General features: G+C 40.1%; 1 protein-coding gene and 1 long non-coding RNA gene across 20 annotated transcripts in view; one reads left to right on the top strand and one right to left on the bottom strand.

Moving 5' to 3' along the window:
- Positions 1-2,873, bottom strand: part of ICA1 (islet cell autoantigen 1) — a 144,064-nt gene extending 141,191 nt beyond the window's left edge. For 4 of the 19 annotated variants that reach the window (XM_082398422.1, XM_082398410.1, XM_082398424.1 and 1 more), the window contains exons 1-2: positions 2,397-2,546; positions 297-488 (exon numbers count right to left, since the gene is read on the bottom strand). Coding sequence is in view for 3 of the 19 variants with exons in the window: in XM_082398407.1 (XP_082254533.1) it covers positions 2,397-2,459 (63 nt within the window). In the remaining 16 variants the exon portion in view is untranslated. Of the gene's footprint in view, positions 1-296; positions 489-2,396; positions 2,554-2,747 lie in introns of those variants that run through there. The other 15 variants (XM_082398425.1, XM_082398413.1, XM_082398407.1 and 12 more) reach the window with 10 other exon arrangements.
- On the top strand, positions 703-17,600 carry LOC309631793. Its single transcript, XR_014246546.1, has 3 exons — positions 703-2,034; positions 2,888-3,132; positions 7,772-17,600. It is a non-coding gene; the product is annotated as an uncharacterized lncRNA (long non-coding RNA).
- The last annotated feature ends 533 nt before the right edge of the window (positions 17,601-18,133 follow it).

Here is an 18,133-nt window from a genome sequence, read left to right as displayed (position 1 = left end):
CTGTCCTCTGCCCATCCTCCACGGCATTAAATATGATAGTGGTATAAAACGTGACAGCTTGAGGAAAAAAATGTTCCTCCTGTATGTATCGGTATTTGAGTTAAAGGTTTTGCTGAGGCAGATTCTGGATGGGGGTGACGATGGGAATGAGGTTAATTAATTAGTGATCTATGTTGCCTCATGGACAAAAACATACAGATAGCATCCTTGTCCATGGTTCCCATAAATCTGATAGTGCAGATGGAATAAAAAGGACATTAGTAGCTGGTGCACTGATCCTAAATGTTGCCACCTACCCTCAGGCTTCTAGATGTGGGGCTCAACCAATAAAGAGGAAAAATTCTTCCTGATCCTTGTGGCCTATTAACTTCACCGCCTTCTCCTGTATGAGGTTTCTATAACTTAAAAGTTCACACCAATACAGGTTTACCCTGCCTTGTCATTTCACAGTTGCCACACTTCTCTTCCTCTGATAAAACTGCCTGCACCTGAAAAAAAAATGTACTGTTTAGTCAAATACACTGAAAATGCAGCAGTTTTGAAGGTTTTCTTTTGAGTAACAAAATTTTCCATATTTTTCATAAGGTTGATGTGGAGAGAAATGCATGGTAATAAAGATGCTCAGAGAAAGCAGTCAGATAGAGTCTCAGGTGGACCAAATGAAGGAAAGACAGCTATAAAATAAACTTGCTAGGCATTTACCATCCAGTGTCTTTAGCATTTAATGCCCTATGGATGGAGTGTCCAAGGTCAGTTTTTTTAGCCTTGGGTCTCTCTGCTATTATAATGAGTACTCAGTAGCTTAACTGTCATTTTCTAAAGATTCATCTTTAATAACAGTACAACTCTTCACCTGGGTAATGCAAAAAAGATCCAATTAGAAAGCTACATCTCCTTAAATTAAATATATACATGGCAGTCTGAAACCAAACAATGATAATCGAAGTATTAAGCATTATAAACTGATTTTGCCCCTATGGTATTCTCTACACATGATGTTTCAAAAATAAAGACTGCAACCTAAAACAGTAAACAAAAACAAAAAAAATGGTTTGAAAACTCACTTAAAAGTAAAAAAATGTGTGTTTTAAACAGAAGGTAAGAAATTGAGTCTGGAGCACTGATTTCAAACTAATAAGCATTTCCTATTTCATTCCCCCACCCCAAGGAACAGTTCAGATCTCAGAAAAACTAAACTAAAGGTCCACAGAAACCAACCTGATATTTTTCTGGCGAGGCTTTACTGAAATGTTTAGACATGAACATGTTTGCAATGAGTCATAATTTATAAGACCTTAATGGCCAATGCCTTACGTGCGTTTCTTCCTACATTCAATAACATTTTCAAACCAGCTGGTGGTACATTTTCCAGGCCCTGATAATTTTCATAAAGTTACCAGATCTCAGTTACTAAGGCTGCCACCCAGCACCCTTTCTCGTGATAATTTTTTAAGCTATCTAAACAGAAGAGAACCTGATTCCCTTTTTGAACTATAACTCTCCCCCAACCAGCCAGTTAATGCCTTTCGCCAGAGAAAGGGCGCACGCACTATTTTTAAGACCCCCAAAGAGAAGTTGAGGGGCCTTCGGGGCACTCCAAGTAAAACGGCAATGGGAAACGTTAATGGGGAGCCGTTCCGGGCAAAGGCAGACGCAGTAACAGGATATGTTCCTTTCTAGAGGAAGCAGGAGCTGCCGATAGCCGCGAGGCAGGAAAGGCGGTGTCAGCAGCACCCAAAGGAAACGGGCGCGCCAGGGTTTGCAAGGACCTGGGCTGCTTAAGGACTCTCGCTCCAGTCGGGTCCGAGGTTGGTGAGCACTTCGCCCGAGGGAGATCAAGCTCAGGCCTCCCGGTACTAGTGGTTATAGAGAGTCCCCATCTGCTCCCTGCCATCTCCGCCAAAGATGGGCAAAAGGAAGAGAAAAAGCAAACACCAGGAGCCGCGGCAGGTGAACTCGTCAACAAGTCAGCCCCGGACGCAAGTCCCTACCCAGGAGGGACCTCGGGGTCCTGGGGCCGGAGGCGTTGGGAAGGCGAGGCACGGCGTGGGTGGGGTGGCCGGGCGGGGAAAAGGGTGCCGCACACGCCGGGTCCACAGATGGGGCTGGAGCGCGGAATGTTTCCCTCCGCGCCCCACCGGGGCTGACGCGCGCTCTCGAGGCGCGCGCGCATCCTCCAGACCTTCCCAGGCCCCAGGGCGGAGGCGGGGAAGGGGAAGGGGCTGCGGCGGTTCTCGAACAGGGATAGGGGGGCAGGAGGAGGCGACCTGCTTGTCACCGGCGCCCGCGGAGGGCTGGCAGCCCCAGGCCCCCGACCGCCCCGGCTGCCGGGCGTCTCCCAATGCAGCCTGCAGCCCGCCCAGCTCGCCCTCGCCACGGCCCCGTAGGGCAGGTACCTCGGAGCCCCGGCCCCTAGGAGCCTCCCGGCAGCGATCCGAGCGTCCCTCCAGCTCCCTCATCCGACGTCGGCGTCAGCAGAAGGCGAGGGAAGGGGGCGGAGGGAGCGCAGGAACCGGCCCTTCCTGCGGCGGTCGCCGCCAGCCGGAATAGCAGCCGGCGGAACCCGTGAGCGCCGCAGCGCAGCGCAGCGGCCGGGGGGAGCGGGCGCTCTCGCCTCTCCGTGAGCGCCCGGGGCCGGGGCCCCGCCGTCGTGTCCCATCCCCGCTTCTCTCTCCGAAGAATCCCGGCGGGCGACCCCTCCCAGCAAGACCCAGGGACCCAGAGGAGGGAGGGGGCGATGGCCTCACCTTGTTTGGGGCGGGTCCGGGATGGGGGGAGTGAGTCTCCCTCTCTCTATTCCCTGGGGTCTTTCCTCGACCCCCATCTCCTGGGGTACACCCCGCTCGGATCTGCCGCCCAGGGTGACCCCGCCCCTGCTCTCCCGCAGGTGTTCCACGTGTCCAAAGCATTTGCGTCACAATGACCTGGCCGACAGGTGGGAGCAGCAGCGAATGCCCCAGGGTTCCCACTGTGCTGTGCTTAGCGCATGCTGCTTGCTTCCACTGTAGATTGCCGTGGCTTTAGAGGACAGGAGACTTCATGACTTCAATGCCAAGAAAAGTTACAGAGCCCTGTACCTGGGAATCAAGTTTGGGCTTAAAGTAAAAAGGCTCTGTGAAAAAAAACAACTGTGTATGTATATATATTTTTCATTCCCATATATTCATATATCTTTTATACTTAAGTTACTGACGCTTATAGTAATTTCATCTTCTCTTATTCTTTGTTATCGGGAAAGAACCAAACCATTCTTTTTTTGAGTACCCTGCAGTGATCACATGAAGAAAAGGTGTTGGAATAGTTGCTTCCTAAAATCATCTAGGCTGAAAAGCAGTCCCAATGTGCTATGACTCATCCCTGATTATGTTATATATTTATTTATTTTTTTAAAACTTTGGGTTTATTTATTTTTTATTTATTTATGGCTGTGTTGGGTCTTCGTTTCTGTGCGAGGGCTTTCTCTAGTTGTGGCAAGCGGGGGTCACTCTTCATCGCGGTGTGCGGGCCTCTCACTATCGCAACCTCTCTTGTTGCGGAGCACGGGCTCCAGACGCGCAGGCTCAGTAGTTGTGGCTCACGGGCCTAGTTGCTCCGCAGCATGTGGGATCGTCCCAGACCAGGGCTCGAACCCGTGTCCCCTGCATTGGCAGGCAGATTCTCAACCACTGCGCCACCAGGGAAGACCCCGATGTTATATATTTATTTAAAAGTTCATTGAATAGTCAGTGATTGAAACAATTTAACATGGTGGAACGGAAGATGATTATTGAGTAATGATACAAACAAGTCTGAAATTCACAGGTGACAAGAATGGGCTGCTTGTTATGTGCCAGGCATATGCTGTATACTTTACATTTAATCCTTACAGCAACCCAGTCCTGTGGGTAGAGTATTATCCCTATTTTACAGATGAAAACACTGCCCAGAGTACCATAAAGGCATTCAGCTAATAGGATGTTGAGCAGAAGTTTGAATCCAGGGTTGTCTGAACCAAGAGATTTAGTTTAATCTCAAGGTAGAAAGGTGTCTGACCAAGATGCAAAGAGAAAAGGTATAGGAGAAGATGTTGACATTTTAAATAGAAAGGTAATAAGATGGTACAGCTCCAGGAATTTATATAACCTTTAAAGTTGACATTATTCTTTGGATATATTCTTTGAGGCTTCTGTTTGTCACAGATGGATTTGAGCCTGTCCCAGTAGGGCACAAAATATGGAGCTGAGCAAATATCAAGGCCTTGAGAAATGGTTATGAATAAACAAATACTGATGAATAGGATCTACAGAATAGCAAATTGATAAAAACCTGAGATTCAGGAGAAATTTGGGGAGAGAAAAACATTGCTCCTATATATTTGGCATTTACAAGAAGCATTCAAATAAATGTGTTGACAACACAAGCCAAATGATTATCCTGTTTGTAAAAAGGAAAAAAGGAAAAAAATCCTTTTAAAATGAGAAAAAAAATCTTCCTTGCAAAAGAGAGATGATTAAGATATTTTGTTTTAAAATATTTGATTCCAAGTACCATTAACTTATGTGTTAAAACCTAGTTTAGGGAGTTTAAAAGAAACAGATTATTTTTAACAGAATGAAGTGCTATTTCTATCATAGTAGGTGCTCAATAAATGTTGGCTGAATGTATCAATCAGTAATCACAGCATTGAGAGAGAAATAAATCACAACATTTCCTGATTCTAATGTTCTCCTTTCCACCAATGGTGATTTACTAGTTACATGAAAACGTGTTAGAAACCCTATTTATCAAAGGCTGGCTTTGTGGCAGATACTTACATTTGTTAATGAGCCAAATCTAGATATCTAGAGCCAGTAGCATGGCAGGTTGTTTGTGTGTTCAAAGTATCTCCTCAAAATGCAGATAATTAGAACACAGGCACTGGGGGAAGTGAGCAAGAAAGCTGATTTATGGAACTAATTACTCAGGTTTCCTTTTACCTTACAAAAGGCCAAGGTGGAAACCTGGGCCATGAGTTTAATAACCTATCATGGAGGCTAAAAGCAGTTTCTAAGACAATGTCTAAAAGTGAACAGACATGTGATACTGTCTAGTCAACATGGCACTGAGATTCCTTGGGCTCCTAGAGTTTAAGATAAAGCTTTAAATGACTTTTCATCATTATTTGTGTTGTCCTAACATTTGGGATAATACTTGAGGGAGAAAATAATAAACTGGTGCTCATCCTACATCGCCACAGTGAGTGCTTTTCCTTCCCATTTAAAAAACTGCTCCAGGGCTTCCCTGGTGGCACAGTGGTTGAGAATCTGCCTGCCAATGCAGGGGACACGGGTTCGAGCCCTGGTCTGGGAAGATCCCACATGCCGCGGAGCAACTCGGCCCGTGAGCCACAATTACTGAGCCTGCGCGTCTGGAGCCTGTGCTCAGCAGTGAGAGGCCCGCGCACCGCGTTGAAGAGTGGCCCCCACTTGCCACAACTAGAGAAAGCCCTCGCACAGAAATGAAGACCCAACACAGCCATACATACATACATACATAAAAAGAATGTAAGCAGACAAGAATAGCATTTAAAAAAAACCAAAAAAAACTGCTCCATCTGTAACACTTCCATTGTTTCCGGGTATCAAGTTGTTGTTTCAACCTTGCAGAGCACCCACAAGGTGCTAGTGAGAACCGGAAACAATTTCTAAGAAGAGAACGGCTATTGAATGATGGAATCTTAAATTGTGAAAGAAATAATGTGCATTTTCCCGAGTGTAACAGGATCACAAAGAAACTTTTCCACAGAAAAAATCCGTACATATTCAATGATTTTTTTGAGGGCTTTCCAGTTTCCAGATGTGTTAACAGGACCACATGAATTAGGAATTGTGTTAGGCTGCCATTAACAGAGACGCAGAATAACAGTGGATTAAATGAGATAGAGGTTATTTTCTCTCACCTTAAAAGAATTGGAAAGTAGGCTGTCCAAGGCTGTGTGGCCTCTACTAGGTCCTCGGGGTGTTGCCCTCCTCTCCTTCTATCCCACCATTCTTAGCAAAGCAATATTGTTTAAAGGTATATCCAAGCTAGGATGTGGAGAAATGGGAAACTTCATACATTGCTGGTGGAAATGTAGAAGGATGCAGACAATTTGAAAAATGGTCTAGCAGTTCCTCAGATGATTAACTAGAGTTACCATATGACCCAGAAGTTCCACCCCTTCATATATATCCAAGAGAAATGATGACCTATGCCCACACAAAAACTTGCACATATAGCAACATTATTCAAAACAGTCAAAAGGTGAAAACAATCCAACTATCTATCAGTGGATGAATGAATAAACAAAATATAGTGCAGTGGAATATTATTGGGCCACGAAAAGGAATGAAATACTGATACATGCTGTGACTTGGATGAACCTTGAAAACATGCTAAGTGAAAGAAGTCAGCCACAGAAGTCCATGTATTATATGATCCCATTCATATGAAAATCTAGGATAGGGAAACCTATAGAGACAGAAAGTAGACTGGTGTTTGCTGAGGACTGGAGAGAAAAAGAAAACATACATATCAACTTATATACATGCATTAAAATGTAAATATGGATATATATAGACACAAATTATTCATCTACATATAATACAATATATTTTAATGCACTGTTTATATTTTTAATGTTCTGAATGCTCCTTAGGCTCCCAGCCAACGAGAGCAAGTGAGGCAGAATGCCCTTGTGCCTCTTGGTGAATGGCCACCGTGATGCTAATATGTGCTCTACCATTCATCCAGGCAGATATTTACAGTTTTCTACAGCTCTGAAATCCTTTTATTTTCTGACTCATCTTTGACAGCATCATCTATACTCTTGGTACCTGTCCAACAGTAAGCTGCTGAGATAGAGCTTAAGCTATTATTATTATCAATGTGTTTAATAAGAGCTATACATGCGAATCTCTCAAAAGCTCAGTTCACTAATAAGAAAAACGATTTTTCTTCAGAGTTGCTAGGAGATTAAAATTAGATAATCTTTAAAGTAAATTTTGGAAAAAAATGACATTTTAAAAATTATTAAATTTGTTGTCTGATTTTTATCGGTGATAGAAATTTAAAGAAGGGTGAAGCTAAATTTTATTGGCAAAAATAAAGTTATTTACTGTATTGGGTAATACAGATATTAGGTGTACTCAAGAATATGTACTAAATATCTTGACCAATTTTGGTTTAATTCTTGTGATCAGTTGTGCTCTCTACATAGCAAAACAAAGCTTCTATTATACTCTCAGCAGGTTTAGTTATATCTTTAAGCAAATTTGTGTGCGCGTGTAAAAATAGAACAAATGTTTAATTAAAAGCATTAGCTTTTGTTAATTAATAACTTCCTTTCCCTTCAAAATTAAATGAAGAGAGGAGGCTTATTTTACACTGAGGAGAAAGGTAATTCTTTTCATTGCCACACCAGCTTAGATTTATGTACAAATAATACAGCTTCCCACACCTCCACCCCAGTATCATTCACTGGAACTTCTGCAAGAAAAATGCTGGTGATAGCATCAAGAAGGGACACCTCATTCACTGCAGGTGGAGATTTTCGTTTTATCATGTGCCATCCAGTATAATCCTGCTTCTCACTAGGAACTGTGCTGGGGTTTGGGCAAACCTTAGCCCAGAGTTCATAGCCGTGCCTTGGTCTTGGCAGATTTAGGGCTAATAACCCCCTCAAAGGGTCACTGTCTAATAAGGAACAGGACTTAACTGAAAGATTAGGATGGAACTCTCTAAGTCTTTGGTATCTCTCTTTCTCTGTGCACAGGTGGGAACTTAGTTCCCCAACCAGGGATCAAACCTGCGTCCCCTGCATTGGAAGGCGGATTCTTTACCATTGGACCACCAGGGAAATCCCATTGATCATCTCTTTATATACTTTTTTTGCTATCTGTATACCATCTTTGGTGAGGTGTCTGTTCAGAATTTTTGCCCATTTATTAACTGGGTTGTTCATTTTCTTATTGTTGAATTTTAAGATTTCTTTATATAATTTAAATAACAGTCGTTTATCAGATGTATTTTTGAAAATATTTTCTTCCAGTTTGTGGCTTGTCTTCTTATTCTCTTGATAGTGTCTTTTGCAGAGTAGAAGTTTTTAATTTTAATGAAATCCAATTTACCCATTTTTTTCCCATGGATTATGCCTTTGTAGTTGTATCTAAGAAGTCATCACCAAACTCAAAGTTATATAAACTTTCTCCTATGTTATCTTCTAGAAATTTTATAGCTTTCTGTTTTACATTTAGGTTTATGATCCATTTTGAGTTAATTTTTGCAAAAGGTAAAAAGTCTGTGTCTAGATGCACATTTTGGCCTGTGGATGTCCAGTTGTTCCAGCAATCATTTCTTGAAAAGACTATCCTTTCTCCATTGAACTGCCTTTATTTATTTGTCAAAGATCAGATAACTAGAAGTGCAAGTGTCTATTTCTGGACTTTGTTCCATTGATCTGTCTATTCTTTTGCCAGTACCACATTGTCTTATTCACTGTAGCTTTATAGTAAGTCTTGAAGTCAGGTAATGTCAGTCCTTCAATTTTGTTCCTATCCTTCTTCATTCCTCTCCAACAATATTGTTGGAAAAAATCAACCTAGAGTTACCAGTGAAAAAATATTAAAAAGCAAAGTCGACTTTTTCAGATGTACAAAGCTAAAAGTTTCATCACCAACATACCTGCATCTCAAGAAATTCATTAATGATTTTGAATAAATTTTTTTATATAATCACATCATATGTATTTCAAAGTTGCAGTCTTTATTTGTCATGCAGGTGTTTTGTCTGCAGACACTACTTGTTTGGGAACCGAATCCCATGATCCTTTGTATTAACACCAAAGACTATCACAGTCCTGTGACTCACAGATTGAGAATCATTGTTTTAGAATATAAACTTCATGAGATATTAAGATATAATCCAACATCACAGGGGAGATGGATTAATTAGGATAAAGGCTGGGCTATAATAATATCTAAAGAATATAGTGGCTTAAACAATATTGAACCTTATTTCCTTCTCATAAAACAATCCACTCAGGTGGACCAGGTCAGTACAGCAGATCAGGTGGTCAGGGATTCAGCCTGTTTGTTATCCTCAAAGTATTGCCCTCACTGCATGGCCAAAGAGGCTCCAACCTGTGGGAAAGGGGGAAGGCAAGGGTGAGGGTGTGTTTCCTTCAAGGGCATGACCCAAGTTACACGCATGTTTTTCAGTCCCATCCTATTGGCCAGAACCTGGTCACATGGCCATGCCTTGCTGTAAAGGAAGCTAGAAAATATAGTCTTCAGCTGGGCAAGAAAAAAAGAATAAATATTTGAGAAATGATTAACAGTCTCTGCCAAAGCAAGTTAGTGATGGCATTAAAAGTAGAAGGGGAAAAGTGCATATGATTGGGAATTAGGAAATAGGGGTTATAGTCCTAATTCAGCCTTACTCCATGATTAAACCAAACGTTTGGCCCATGCTTCACCTGAATTACCCTTAATATCTGCACAGAGAAATTAAGTGCACTAAGTCCACGCACCACAACTACTGAGCTCGCTTGCCTCAACTGGAGAGTCCACGTGTTGCAAACTACAGAGCCCACGCACTCTGGAGCCCTCGTGCCACAACTACAAAGCCCACACTCCCTGGAGCCTGCATGCCACAACTAGAGAGAGAAAACACACACACCACAACTAGAGAGAAGCCTGCAGGCCCCAGCGAAAGATCCCACATGCCTCAGCGAAGATCCTGCATGCCACACCTAAGACCCGACGCAGCCAAAAAATAAAAAATTAAATAAATAAATAAATAAAATATTTTTAAAAAAATGATCAACATTACACCTCCTTAAGGAATTGCAAATTAAAACGAGACACCACTGCACACCTACTAGAAACCAAAACACTGAAAAACACCAAACAGTGGTGAGAATGTGGAGCAAAAGGAACTCTCATTCATTGCTGGTGCAAATGGAAAATGATACAGACACTTTGGAAGATAGTGTGGCAGTTTCTTATAAAACTCAATATGCTCTTACCATATGAACCTGCAGTTGCACTTCTTGGTATTTATATAAATGGGTTGAAAACATGTCATGAACCTCCACATGAACGTTTATGGCAGCTTTATTCACAATTGTCCAAAATTGGGAGAAACCAAGATGTCTTTTAATAGGTGAGTAGATAAACAAACTGTGGTACCTCCACACAGTGGAATGTTAATCAGTGTTAAAAAGAAATTTGCTATTAAAAGACATGGAGGGACCTTAGAAACATACTTCTAAGTGAAAGAAGCCAGTCTGAAAAGGCCACATACTGTATGATTCCAATTATATGACATTCTGGAAAAGGCAAAACTATGGAGACAGAAAATAAAATCAGTTGCCAGGGGCTTGGGTGGAGGGAAAGAAGGATAAATATTTTTTCCCTAATATCCAGTATTTGAGTGACATTATCTGTTTTACTTATTTCAGGTAGGAGCATACATCTGGTCTCCGTTACTCTGTCTTGATCAGAAGTAGAAGTCCTTCCATTAATGAGTTAACAGTAACTTTGTATTATGTATTTTCTTGGTCAATATTATGTATATTACTACTATTTTGTGGGGGAGAGTCTAGGAATTCTTTAATACTGAAGAAGGGTCTTCATGAACACTCCAACTGAAAAGTGGGCAAAGGCCAGGAACAGACAATTCATAAAAGAAGAAATTATAATAGTAAAAAATTTAAAAAGCCATTTTTCAATAAAAAAACTTTCAACTTAAAACATTTTTGTTTATCATACGGGCAAACATGAAAAATATCATTTTCAGTGTCGACGAAGATATGGGATATGGACAATGCCATACTCATAAACTGAGGATAAAACAAAATTTTTTCCAGTATTATTGAGAAATAATTGATATACATCACTGTATAAATTTAAAGTATACAGCTTGATGGTTTGATTTATGTATATTGTGAAATGATTACCACAATAGGTTTAGTTGACATCCATCCTCTCCTATAGGTAAAATAAAAATTAAAAAAATTCTCTTTGTGATGAGAACTCTTAGACTCTATTCTCTTAACAACTTTCCTATCTATCATAGAGCAATCTTAGCGATAGTCATCATGTTGTATATTACATCCCTGGTACTTACCTATCTTATAACTGAAAGTTTGTACCTTTTGATCACCCTCCTCCAATTTCTCCTCTTCCCACCCTTTGCCTACAGTAACCACAAGTCTGATCTCTTTTTCTATGAGTTTGGTGGTTTTGGTTTTTTGATTTTTTTAGATTCCACATGTAAGTGAGATCTTATAGTATTTGTCTTTCTCTGACTTATTTCACTTAGCATAATGCTGTCATGGTCCATCCATGTTGTTGAAAATGATAGGGTTTCCTTGTTTTTTTATAGCTGAATAATATTTATATATATATTAAATATATATATATCACAACTTTTTAATACATGCATCCACTGATGGACACTTAGGTTAGAAACAAAAATTTTATGCACCTTTATGGAGGGCAATTTGGCAATGCATGCAAAATGTTAATTGTACATGCCTACGATGTCACATTCCACTTTTAGGATATTTTCCCACAGAAATAATTAGGTGAGTGTACAAAAGTGAACATTTGAAGATGAGCATCACAACACTGTTTATAATATTAAAACTTTGAAAACAGTAAATTTTCCTTCTAAAGGAAGGGTTAGTTAACTAAGTTATGGTACATTTACATATTGGAACACTGACAGCTGTTAAAAAAACGAGGTCAAGATGTTTTGTTTCTTTTTTTTTTTTGAGTGAAAATAGCAGCTTGCACAACACCATGTGAAATATGATTCTATTCTAGTAAATATTTTATATATAACATTAAAAGCATAGGCTTTTAATGATATTCACTAAAATGTTAACAGAGGCTGTCTCTAGGGAGTAATCTCTTTTGGCTGATGTTGGAGGAGGGGGAAAGTTGCATTTTCACTTATACTCTGTGGTAATGCTTGGATTTTTTACAGTGTACATATAGAATTTTATAATTTGCAAAAATAAGATTTAAATTTTAACACTAGAAATAAATAGGAGAGATCCTCACCTTTGAAGATGTTTGGAAATACTGGTTATATGATTTCTAAAATTCCTTATTGGTTTAATATTGTATGCTTCTAACCTCTAGACTAACCTTTTAAGATTCCTCCCAGAGCTAACAGTCTGTGGCTTCCTCCCCCTTGCTGCTGCTGTCAAGACAAATGTGGATTGCTTAAGTAAAGCTGAGGCACTCCCTGATGGTGAAAGCCTTACACTGGTTCAAGTTCTACTTAGTTTTCCTCATATTTCAAGTGATTTTATTCCTGGATGACGATCTTGAGCTGGTTATGGGAATGTGCAGAAAGGCCTTGGGGTTGGAAAAGCTAGATATGGTTCTAAGAAACTCTGCACTTCTTTGGGGGTCAGAGGTGGTTCAGATTTGAGTGGGAAGGGGATCATGAATTTACTTTTCATATCTATCTAGAATGTTCTATTTTACTCTTAGGTTCAGGATATCACTACTAGGATGGCTTATTATTTGTTTAAGAAGAATTTATTATCCCCAATTTGATGACTCAACCATGTTTTCTTCTCAGAGCTCTTCCTCTTATGTGTTCAGGCAAGCTGAAAAGCCTCAAAATTATTTTGAAATCCTCTCTAGTAGTTTACTTCATATACTCAACTAGCCGTTAAATTCTGTTTCACTGTAAGTTTATGATTCACTACAAGAAACTACAGTTTCTTTTCTAGTGTCTCTCAGCTTTTCTGTCCTTTGTTCTCAGTCTTATTTCCATTTCCATTGTCTTTCCAACCCTGGCTGTTTCTTACCTGGAACTTAAAAACTTCTTTCCAGATAGAATTGTGTATTTACATCAATACTAAGCCAGTTTAGATTGCTGCAATATAAGTATTTTAAGTACTTATTTTTGTACCTGCTTTATGCTAAGAATTGCGTATGGGTGTATATGATTGTGTGGGTGTTGTGGGTGATGGTGGAATGGGAGGGGTAAAGTAATAGAAGACAGAACCGACGCCTTAGAATTACTCTTTAAGTATGAGGTTAATTAAACTCTATTATGATTCCCTGGCTTCAGTCGCAACTACAAAATCTTCCAAAGATTACATCAAAATCAAATGCCTGATCAAGAAATTCAAAACCTTCATCAGTCCTAATTCGCCTTCCTCACCTTCCGACACTGATTTCTGCTTGTCCTCTCTTGTTCACCAGCCCCTACATTCACCGCCCCTCCCCGCCCCTGGACTCATTCACACAAGAACGATCACCATCCGCAACTGCCAAGACCAAACTCTCACTGAAGGTGTCCTTCAACACCGAGTTTAAGGTTCCCCAGCACCTCCTGGCCCTTCTCTTATCATGACCACAACTGCTGCCACAACGTTTTCTGTATCTCCCAAATGCCTGTTAGAGTTCTCATTAAAGGCTTGCTGAAACAATCTTAATCGAAAACTTTCTCAATCAGGAAAATAAGGACTACTGGACTTAACAATCCACACCCAGCTCAAACAGTTTGTATTTTCCCACAAGAGATGTACATAGGTAATTAGGTCTTTGAAGGCAAGAACTCTGACTTCTTCATCTTGTGTATCCCCTCCACATCTACCAGAGTGCTTTAGATGTACAATCTTAGATGTTTAATGAAAGTTTGTTGAATTAATGAATGAATAGTTTGTATACAACTAGGCCCTCTGAGGGTGGATGTCAGTTATTTCTCTTGGCTTTGTGTTGGTAAGGTCTCTCCATTAATTCTTAGCCATTTTTTTAAACCTAAATTTGACATTCAAAACTATTATTATGGGCTTCCCTGGTGGCGCAGTGGTTGAGAATCTGCCTGCCAATGCAGGGGACATGGGTTCGAGCCCTGGTCTGGGAAGATCCCACGTGCCGCGGAGCAGCTGGGCCCCTGAGCCACAATTACTGAGCCTGCGCATCTGGAGCCTGTGCTCCGCAACAAGAGAGGCCACGATAGTGAGAGGCCCGCGCACCGCGATGAAGAGTGGCCCCCGCTTGCCACAACTAGAGAAAGCCCTCGCACAGAAACGAAGACCCAACACAGCCATAAATAAATAAATAAATAAAACAAATACTTAAAAAAAAAAAACTATTATTATTAGTGGGAAGCAGCCGCATAGCACAGGGAGATCAGCTCGGTGCTTTGGGACCACCTAAAGGGGTGGGATAGGGAGGGTGGGAGGGAGACGCAAGAGGGAGGAGATGTGGGGATATATGTATATGTATAGCTGATTCACTTTGTTATACAGCAGAAACTAACACACCATTGTAAAGCAATTATACTCCAATAAAGATGTTTAAAAAAAATAACTATTATTATGTAATACTGATATGGCTTGATATTCTTTGTTACAGTTTCTTCCACACTTATTTTATCCTAAAAATCATGTAAGCACTTTTTCTATAGACTATAAATGTGTGTTTCCTTCCAAATTTGTATATATGTTGAAATCTAATCCCCAAATGCGATGGTATTTTGAGGTAGAGACTTTGGGAGGTGATTAGGTCATGAGGGCAGAGCTCTCATGAGTAGGATTAGTGCCCTCATAAAAGAAATCCCAGAGAGCGCCCTCCCTCTGTGAAAACACAGCAAGAAGAGGACCATCAATGAACCAGAGAGTTGGCTCTAACCAGACAATGAATGTGCCAGTATCTTGATCTTGGACTTCCCAGCCTCCAGAACTATGAGAAATTTCTGTTATTTACAAGCTACCCAGTCTACAGTATTCTGTTATAGCATCCCAAACAGACCAAGACAGCTTGTGAAACATGAGCATTCCCCAGCCCTTTTGGCCCTTTCCCAGTCTACAGAATCAGAAAATTCTGTGGAAGGTCCTGAGAATCTCTATTTTTAACACCCAACCCAGGTGATTCTTATGGCCAGAGAAATTTAGAAATCCTGTTCTATTGAGAAACTTAGTAAGTATTAGTTGAGGTTAATGGTTATCTTTGATCTTTATGCCAAATACAATTCCATGAGTATTAACTTGAGGTGAGAATGCCTGAACTCCAACCTTGTTAATTACTGTGTGAGTGATTCGGGGCTAGTCCAGTGTTTCTGAAACTTGTCTGCAAATTAGAGTCACAGGGTCTCTTTAAAAAATTCCAAGACCCAGGCCACAGCCAAGACCAATTAAATCTCATTCTCTAGGGCTGTGACACAGGCATCAGTATTTTTTAATGTTCCCCAGGTGACTGATTTCAACATGCAAACAAACTTGGGAATCGCTGGACAAATTTACCCTCTTTAAGCCCATTTCTTCATGAGTAAAATGTGGACAGTAACTTCCATTCTGAAATGTTACTCTAATTAGTGCATGTGAATATACTTTATAAATCATAAAACTTTATATAAACCTAATTATATTTTAGGCTTTAAAATATTTTGAATAAAAAGAAACAAATATGCAGATAATAATTTTAACATTTTCTATATATTTCTTTTTTAATGCTTATAATTGTGATTGTCAGTTCAACAGTTTAGCGTGGTAGATTCAGCTTGCAAAGGAAACCATCATTCAGAAATTTAGGTACATTTCCTTCAGGTGGTAGTAGTTTATCTGTGGCCCAAGTTTAAAGCAGTGGTTCTCAGCTCTTACAGTGTATCAAAGTGCTCCTTGGCTGGGGTTTATCCCCAAAGATTCTGACTCAATAGGTCTGGAGTGGGACTCCAGCAACTATAAGTTTATAAAGATCAACATGTCATTCTATTGCCCTGTTGCTAACCGTGGTGAGTTTGCTATTTATGTTTAAGCCTTCTGCTTTAACCACAAGATTTAGTCTTAAATGTTCTACTTTTTTCATGTCAGAAATACCTCTTCATTATGTAAAGCAGAGAACAATATTAGAATAGTTTAAAAAATGCTTGAAGCCATGTGGGTACCATTCCTTATTACCACTACCATTCAATCTTTATTCTAATATAATCTTACAATTTTTATTCTAATATGAAATGGCCTTCTTGATATATACTCAACCTTCCCAATGACTATGACCACTCTCTGCATTTCTAAAAATTCAAATGAGAATGTGTGTTTCCTCTGCTGGCCTGGAATCTGTCTCTCTAGGGTAGTGATTTTTCAACTTCATTGTGCATGAGTAGCACCTGAGAGGCTCATTAACAATGTACCCTCCATCCCAGACCTGGTGGATTAACCTTTGGGTTGAGGCCCAAGATTTTGGATTCTAAGCTCCCTAGGTTATTCCAATGCACACTAAACTTTGAGAACCATTGGCTCTATGGAACAAAGAGGCTGGGATAGCTTTGGTAAGGTACAGACACTAAGGGAGGGCTCACAGTATCCAGACACAAAACTCTGTAAGGAACTCTGTGTTCCATTCTCTCCTCCCTCCTGTGCAAATAGTGGTAAGTATGTTTTTACTCAGTGACCACGAGAAGAGTTACTAAGAATTGGTTGGTGTTAGTTCACAACCTCAGGAGCTCCCTGGGTGAAATTTGAAACCGACCCACACCCCGCCCCCACCCTCACCCCCACGCAGAGAGAAAGGAGAGACCAAAGTAAAAGGCAGGTGACTCTATATTGGTAGGTGGCAGTTAATAAGCAAGGGAACTTACGTACAAGGCTAGTCTTGGGCGGCTGCAAGATGAGCAGATGTCCTCATTTGCCCACTAGAATCTTAGGAGTACATACAGAGTACATAATGGTGTTCTGTCATATATACTGTCCAGATGGTCTCAATAACACATAGCTCTCTCAATGCTGTGTCCTTGAAATGGCTCCCACTGTGAGAATGGTGGGCGGAATGTAAATTCCAAGGACAGGGGAGGATGTAAGAAGCCTCCAATTGCCCAGGTCCAGCTCTTGGTTAACTGGTGGTCACATCCTCTGGTTGACCTCTTCCAACAGTTGGTAGGCTTGGAGCTGTAAGGCCTATTAACTTTTGTTGCCAATCCCAGCATGCAGCCTGGGTCAGAGAAGACGCAGTAAATACTTACTGGTTTACAATGAGGAAATACTCCCTGGTTTGTTGGTTTGTGGTCCATTCTTGAAGAAACATCCATCTAGAACAGATCTAGACACAAAAAGAAAAAAAAAGAACTATATCAGAAATCACATCGATAACAATTAAATCACCCAATTCATCTTTAAATTGCACCATTAGCATATTTGGTAATTCACTTGGGTTAATTATTTTTACTGTTATATATAATTGTATTTGGCCCATCTTTCATTTCATGACTATGCTTTTATTTGTTTACTTTCATTTACCAGCACTTCAATACATCCTGAAGTTTTATCTGCCTATGATTTCAGATAAACTGTGTTCTTTCTGCAAAACATACAGTAAGTGATTTCTACTAAAATATGTTAGATTGGTAGGAACATATGATATGGATGGGTCACTGAATTTTCATATTCTATATTTTATGTCTTAAAGAAACTTGTGAATTGTTAATCATTTTTTATGTTAAATCAGTATTGAATAAGCATTAGACTCAGCAGTATTTGAAGCCAGTAGAATCTTAAGACTAGACTTAAAAAAAAGTTAGATTAGGATAAGAGCAGGCAAATTGATTATTCTTTTCCCAAATCCTTTGCTTAAAACTCCAATACAGTTCTCTGCCCTCTCTGCACCATTCCCTGTCCTTATAGACATTTAGATGTAAAAGTCTTAGCTTTGGCGGCTTCCAAAGAAAGAGAATGGCAAAAGATGATTTCTAGTTCAGGCAGGGTGATATTTATTTTGCTTGTCTCGCACAAAAGCTAAAGATTCTGAGAGTTTTTGAATGGTTTTTAAATAGTTTTCCAAACGGGCATATTTTTGCATATGCATTCATAACATAGAAACTAAATGTAGCTAAATGAATTTACTTGAATTTTATACGATGCTATCTTACTCTGTAACTGCTTGCTACCATTAGGAAAAAGCAATAATGTGACATGACAAGACACTTTCAATTCCTTCTGTAAGCAGATAAGTTTAAATAAGGAATGAATGAATGAATGAAATAAAGTGGGAAAAAATAATGACCAAGTTTGATTACTATAATAGAGCAGCACTTTGAAAATCTAGCACTTTGAAGTTAAATATTGAGTTTGCAATTTATATGAGGTAGTGAAACATTCATTCACAATTTT

The sequence above is a fragment of the Balaenoptera borealis genome (genome assembly GCF_965194805.1).
Source record: "Balaenoptera borealis genome assembly, chromosome: 7".
NCBI lineage: Eukaryota > Metazoa > Chordata > Mammalia > Artiodactyla > Balaenopteridae > Balaenoptera > Balaenoptera borealis.
The sequence above is the reverse complement of the archived record's forward strand: the minus strand, read 5'-3'. Positions and strand labels throughout refer to the sequence as shown.